Raw genomic sequence first — 6,972 nt, forward strand, 5'->3', positions numbered from 1 at the left:
ACAACATTCAGAATAGATAAATGAGAGCACTAATTTCAATATATGCCTTGAAATTTTAAAATTTAGTGGTAAAACGGGGTGGGGCCCCTACTGGACCCGCCCCTGTTAATCTGAAAAAGATCTTAACTGCTTCCTTTATGCCACAACAGGCCTGTTAAACTTGTTTTAGGATATGGAAACTGTATTATGTTTCCCCTCTGCTTTCATGTTTTTACTGGCTTTCTGTAAAAATGTATCCAATACAAAATTTCCTGATACCTCAACGCTGTATCCTATAATAGCTCTCGAATCCTCAAGTACTATACTTCCTTTTAGCAAGACATTTTCATAGGCATGGTTTAGTTATCTTTGATCTACAGTGTCATAATTTATCATTGTTTATAGCTTTGTTCATTCACCTTTTGATCTGTCAAAAGGGTCCTGTCTGGGACCAGCTCCCTATCGTTAACCGATGCTGCAGTTCTAGAAAGCCCATCCTCTCTTCTTCGTAACGTTTATTATCATTTTGATTCGCTGTAATGTTTCTTGTTTGATGTTTCAATGTGTTGCTGAATTTGGGGCTTTGCTACAGTGATTTGGTTCACTCTGGTTGTCCCTGGTCTCCCCAAATTTCAGCTTTTTTGTCGCTCTCTTTTTGTTCTTGTTGTTAAACGATCAAATAAATAATGAATGAATGACAATACTTTTAATATGATTGGTTAAATCTCCGCAATTTGGTTGGTTATTGTCTAGATTGTGTACATAATTTATTCCTAAAGATGAACTAATAAAGGTATGAATAAAAAATGGCTTGTATCACTTTTTCCGGAGTTTGTTTCATATTATCTTATGCTATTAAGCGTTCAACATATCAAAGTACAAATACCAAGAATTATCCTGGTAGCCGTCTATTTTCAAGGAGATCCAGATCTCGTTTGTTTACTGGGTTTATGACGTTACTACAATATCCAACATGGAGTGTCATAGCTTAATTTACATTTTAAGAAATCCAACTTTATTTAAAGGACCGATACAGTACATCAATCCTAACTTTCTATTTGCTCTCCTGCAAACTGTGTAAACCAATACTCAATAGAATCAAAATAGATACACAATCCTTCTCACGTTCAACTTGTGATAGTAAATAGCCTGACATCTTGTATAGACACCCAGGATTTCTTCTTTCATAGTGAATGATTTTACATTTTTATTCGTAAAGCATGGTTTCCAACTACACTGTCGCTACACACTGCAATCGTTGCACTGCGTAGCAGACCTCGACGCAATTAATCGGGAAGCTCTCCGATTCGGCTGACCAATCAGCATCACCAAAAGCTGCTGGCGATAGCGTGTAGCAATTGTATGGAAACCAAGCTATAAAGGGGAGCTGCCATAATTTAGACCAATCTTTTGCCCTATTCAAGTCCCTCTGCAATAAATTTCAATATCATTAACAATTCTAAATATTTTTGTATCATCAGCAAATAACCAAATAGATGATTCAATTAATTCAGGAAAATCATTTATAAAAATAGAAAATAAAGGACCGGTTACGCTGCCTTGTGGGATCCCAAATTCTACACTGGTGTCATTGGAGACAACACATTATTTATTCTAACACACTGTGTACGATCCTCCAACATTCTTATATTTTACAATTACCAGTTTTTGGGGAACACTATCGAATGCCTTTTAATAATCAAGATATACAAAGCAATCAGAGTTTATTTAAATTACTAGTCCAATTTTCTAACAGTTGTAATTGCTGTGCACAAGACATCCAATTTCTGAAGCCAAACTGTTCATTAGATAGAATCCCTTATAATTAGTTCCATCACATTTCCTACTACAGAGATTAAGCTAACCAGTCTATAATTTGTGGGACCAAATCTATAACCATTTTTTAATATATAAAACACAAGACAATCTGAACTACCCAATAAATCATGTTTTTATACAAAAATACATAACACCTATTTGTTTTTATACTTTTTAGGTGAAATATCTGATGTTGAAAAAGAATGGCGGGAAAGTTACTATACTTGGAAGTATGACGATATGCCGGGTTGGAAAACAGCATTTAATGATTACAAAAACAATGATCAATGTGAAATGCCATAAAAGTGCTATTATATTAGGCCTTTAACATTCTTTTAAAGTAACAGGAAATAGCATTAAGTTATGATTTACAGACTCTTTATCCTATCAATAAAATCATTTTTTATCATCGTGTCTGCGTAGGAGTATCCGAATCCGGACCAAGGTGACTAAAGTCTATTTTTGAACAGGATAATAATCGATCTCTTCAGCATTGTGTCCAAGTGATATTGTGTCACACAGTCACATAGAAATGCAACAAAACAAGCTTCAAGTTATACCAGGGACCAGTTATATTACAATATTAATATTTTCAAGTAATAAAAATAATAACATCTGGTTATACAAAATGGTTTTCATGTTGAATATGAATGATCAAGTTGAATACAGTTATATTTGATTATGATCCGTCTGACTTAAATGACCATTATTTCATTTAGTTTTGAGACCAATACAGATATAGTAAATGCCAAAACTTTTAAACTTCATTCCGCCTAAATCATCGGAAGCAATTGCACGTTTTAAGAATGGAACAAATTACACAAAAAGAACATGTTTTAGTACAGCAAACATTGTTAACGAATCATCTGGGAGGTGTAATAAATACAAATAATTATATAATTATGGTTTTGTAATCTCAGTTGCATTTCTGATTCCTGTTTTTCAACACCACAACAAAATGAACCCGTGTCGTGTTTTATATTTGTACTTGGCCTATTTAGAGTTTTTTTTGAAATATCAACTTTACATTTTTGCACATCATACAATGCACATTGGTTATCAATTTATCAATTTAATATGTCGTTAATATGAATTATATATTGACATGATGTTTGGAATAATGTCATGAATGGCAGCTTATTCGCATATAAGATATGTCACTTAAAACGGGAAGAGTTAGACTTGCCACAAGTCTCTAATCAGTGATTTTTCGTAGTATTAGCACATTTCGGAAAGCGCCACCAGCGTCAGTTTATGTCGAGAAACTTTTAAAGTAATATGGAACGCCATTGATGTCAAGATTTTTTTTTAAAGCATTTTCACTGATTAAGACAAAGTTTAGGGACTGGAACCCAGTCTATGGAAGAGTAGGCGTACTCACAAACATGTTTCAGATATTCATCATAAGTAGGCCCTATATCAATATATTTTTATTCTGTTTTATGTCTACAATAAAAGCATTTATTTCTATATTGATTTTCATTTTTAAATAATTTTTGTATATATTTTTAAGACTGATAATAAGTATTTGCGTTATTGGATTACGGATTTTTGCTTCACTTTATAGAATATTGTGGAATTGTATTGGTTATCCGGTAAATGCGTTAAAGCACTTGTTGCATTTGAATTTAAAACAGAAGAAAAAAATCCTATATTGCACAACTTTAGTGTTGACAAACATTAACAAGCGTTATGTTTATAAATTGTAAGAACTTGAATTAAATATAGCGTGACGTCTCTTATCGGTCTACTCACAGGTCATCGCATGATACGGGATGAATCAACATTGTCGCAGTCATTAGCAGCAATTAAAGTACCACTCTTCCTTATCCAGGTCTCAATTCTCCTATCACAAATACAAACCAGATAAGAGATCACGTCAATTAACAAGTTTCAATTCGATCTAGACCTTTAGTTTGTCAATAAAACGTATATAAATATATATAATTTTTTTTGTTTTATCAGGATAATTTTAATTTGTAAGATAAATTGAGCGATATAGAAATATAATAAGATAGTATGTTCTTTGATGTTTTTCGACAGCTCGTATTAATGATTCGAATTTCCAGCTCCTCAATGCGCTTTAAAAAAACAACGAGCAATAAATCATTTTGATTTAAACTACTTAAATTACAAAACAGTTGTATGCGCTACCGGTGGTGGTGGCCACCAATGTCGAAAGAACGTTGCTGTCACTTTCGGGTGCTTCCACCTGAAGATAGGCCCTTCGGCTCTACTACCATGCTCTGCCAAAGACAACGACGCTGTCTCGAATAAGGTGGAACCAGTTTGGGCGCCCGATATCACATCCATCAATCACGCTCTTCTTCATACTGCGAGGCCTGTTAATTACTAAAACTTTCTACAATTTCAAGATTTTCTCATGCAGTTGTTTGATACGTTTAATCTATAACCTCCAACACAATAACAGTGATAAGAACAGTCAGTTCCCAAAAAAACAAAATCCGAGTTTAGAACAAGCACAATTAAAGTCAGGCTGTTTTTTATAATGATTTGAAACAAATACAGTGTGTAATGTAGTACAATTAAATGTATAGAATTTAAAATTACCAAAAACATACGAATAACTATGTGGTCAGAAAACGTCGCCCATTGAAATAATCTCACCACACGTTCAAAAGTATAACGACTTGACTCATTGACTCGCAGATTATCTTTGGCCCGTAAGTATAATTATAAAAATAATCTATTCCTTCAAACAAATTAATGAAGAACCAAGGTCCTATGATAACCCCTGTTCATTTTCATGTGACTTTTCAGTACCGCCGCCAGACAACTTACGCTGTCATTTAACATTAGCATTTCCAGTGATATTGGCAGTAATGTTCCGCTGGTATTTCTTGGCAACTTAGTGATAATGATACTAGATTCAATTATAGGGTCATGCAAGTACGTTTTTGGATTGAGGTAATTTTTTTAGTGAAAATGTTTAGGATCTAAACACATTGTTAACATTGTTGAGTACAGGATCGTCAGGTGACTATCTTGAAATGTAGGTGACCTTATTTTGATAACATTCGGCATAGAAACTGTTGCACTTTAGTCTGCAGTTAAGTTCACTCTGAAATCAGAGATACATTTTATACTAATGAAGAGAGTGAAAGTTAATAACTAAGATGAAGAGCCAATGGAGGATGTTCGTAATTCTTTCCAGCTTTCTGTCTTCAGTGACATCGAAAATTATTACAACAACGTTGGGTAACGTCATTGGGACTAGCATATTTTTCGAGGATATTACATATATCAACAAAAGTGTTAATTTAGACGTGTACCGTGGGATACCATTTGCTGAGCCCCCTATGGGAGGTCTTCGCTTCAAGCGTCCTATTGAAAGAAAACCGTGGAGTCCAGAGGCTTGGAACGCCACTTACTACAGAAATGTTTGCGAACAAACGAACCCTAATATTGTGTCGTCTGAAACTTCAGAAGATTGTTTATACTTGAATATATTTGTCCCTCAGTCTGCGATGGTAAGAGTTTATTTCAATCAATAACCTTCAAATTATATAATTCATCTCATCCTAGATTATCCAGTGCTTTATTCTTACCATCATCCTCATCATAATCATCATCATCATCACTATCTTCGCCATCATCATCATCATCATCATCATCATCATCATCATCATCATCATCACATCATCATCATCATCATAAAGGTTTAAAGGTAGGAGAATAACTCGCAGCGCAAATACAGAAACCAGATGAAACTGTTTGAGCTCACATCGCGGCAGGGGCCTAAATGAACCATAAAATCAGGGGAACCCCCTAATCCGCCGAAAGATGTAACAGGTTCTTTCTTCTTTGACACGTGTGTTCACTCTACTCCATTTTAAGTCCTTATCCGAGAAGACCTGGCCCTACCAACCAGACCCTGGGCGAGGAGCGGCTCCACTCGACTCGCCACAGACTTCGTCATCATCATCCGCATCATCATCATCTTCCTTATCATCTCATCAACATTATCATTATTACCATCACCATCATCATCACTATGTTATAAAATCATATTCAATCTCTTTGAAAGAAAACAATTATTTGTTTAAAGATGACTTATTTTGGAGGCACATTATCTGACATAAGCAATTCATTAGCAAAATAAGCACAGTTATGGTCGTGTTTGGTGTGGTATACTTTACAAGTTTTTGTATAGGTTTTAGGCCTCTTCATCAATAACTCCATTAAAGTTTTTATAAAATTTAATATTTGAAGATTGATTGATGACTTATTTTTTAACTTGAATTTTATTAAATTTGCTTTAAAAAGTCTTTGAATGTTCAAACTAAATGAAAAGGGAATTACTTTATATTTAGTTTATTTACAATTGATCATTGAAGTACTCCACTATCAAGTTGTTTGAAATGAATTAAAATTGAAATTAAAACACTGGCATTTTTGCTAGCCGAGTTGGTTGATTGAATCGTTTATACTTTAGCGTTTTTCGTTTTAAAATTCATTCCGTGTATAAATAATACAAATAACTTTTAACAAGAATGCAGTCACTCCATGAGTACACATACTCCGTTTTGTGTTTAGACACCGAACAATACACGTAGGGCGTTTATGGGTGAGACGGGCTATTCCATTATTTTCATTGATGCTCAAAGAGTGTGCTTTAAAAAATGTTTGGACATTAACCTTGTCCTTTGACTTTATGCATTGCCATTAGTTTTTCAGACAGACAAACAGCCATGGATAGGCCTACCTAACCTCCCTGACGGAGGTAATCATTCTCTAGTCCCTCATTATGTTCATGTACTCCTAATGCCAATACAGTATAAAAAACAAAAACAACTCTATCGATAACAATAACTTTAAATACCTGAATCCAACATCTCGTTTTGCAGCCAGGAACAGCAGTGATGGTTTGGTTCTATGGTGGCGCTTTTCTCTTTGGAGGCGGATCTGAACCAGAATATGATCCAACACCACTGGTTGCTGTCGGTGACGTCATCATCGTTACTGTAAATTATCGTTTAGGAATCTACGGTTTCCTAACTACTGGTAACATAACAAATTTTACATACTATTATTATTATCTGTCAGATTATAGAACCTGTATTCATCGAAATTAATTAATGTAGACATAAATTGTAATTATTTTGGTCCAATCATAATATTTTTTATTATTATTGGATATTACAATACGTTGAG

The 6,972-nt window shown here is 34.2% G+C and overlaps 2 protein-coding genes across 2 annotated transcripts in view; both read left to right on the forward strand.

The window, feature by feature from the left end:
• Positions 1–2,437, forward strand: part of LOC117103166 (acetylcholinesterase-like) — a 7,431-nt gene extending 4,994 nt beyond the window's left edge. Inside the window, exon 6 of the mRNA XM_033243671.1 lies at positions 1,976–2,437. Within this exon, the coding sequence (XP_033099562.1) occupies positions 1,976–2,100 (125 nt within the window). The 3' untranslated portion in view covers positions 2,101–2,437. The remainder of the gene's footprint in view (positions 1–1,975) is intronic.
• A 2,150-nt stretch (positions 2,438–4,587) lies between these two features.
• The window catches only part of LOC117103167 (acetylcholinesterase-like), a 12,979-nt gene continuing 10,594 nt past the window's right edge, over positions 4,588–6,972 (forward strand). The window contains exons 1-2 of the mRNA XM_033243672.1: positions 4,588–5,288; positions 6,666–6,859. Of these exons, the coding sequence (XP_033099563.1) occupies positions 4,935–5,288; positions 6,666–6,859 (548 nt within the window). The 5' untranslated portion in view covers positions 4,588–4,934. The remainder of the gene's footprint in view (positions 5,289–6,665; positions 6,860–6,972) is intronic.

The sequence above is a fragment of the Anneissia japonica genome, unplaced genomic scaffold (genome assembly GCF_011630105.1).
Source record: "Anneissia japonica isolate Jap-2015-1 unplaced genomic scaffold, ASM1163010v1 scaffold2652_len1590060_cov184, whole genome shotgun sequence".
Classification (NCBI taxonomy): Eukaryota; Metazoa; Echinodermata; class Crinoidea; order Comatulida; family Comatulidae; genus Anneissia; species Anneissia japonica.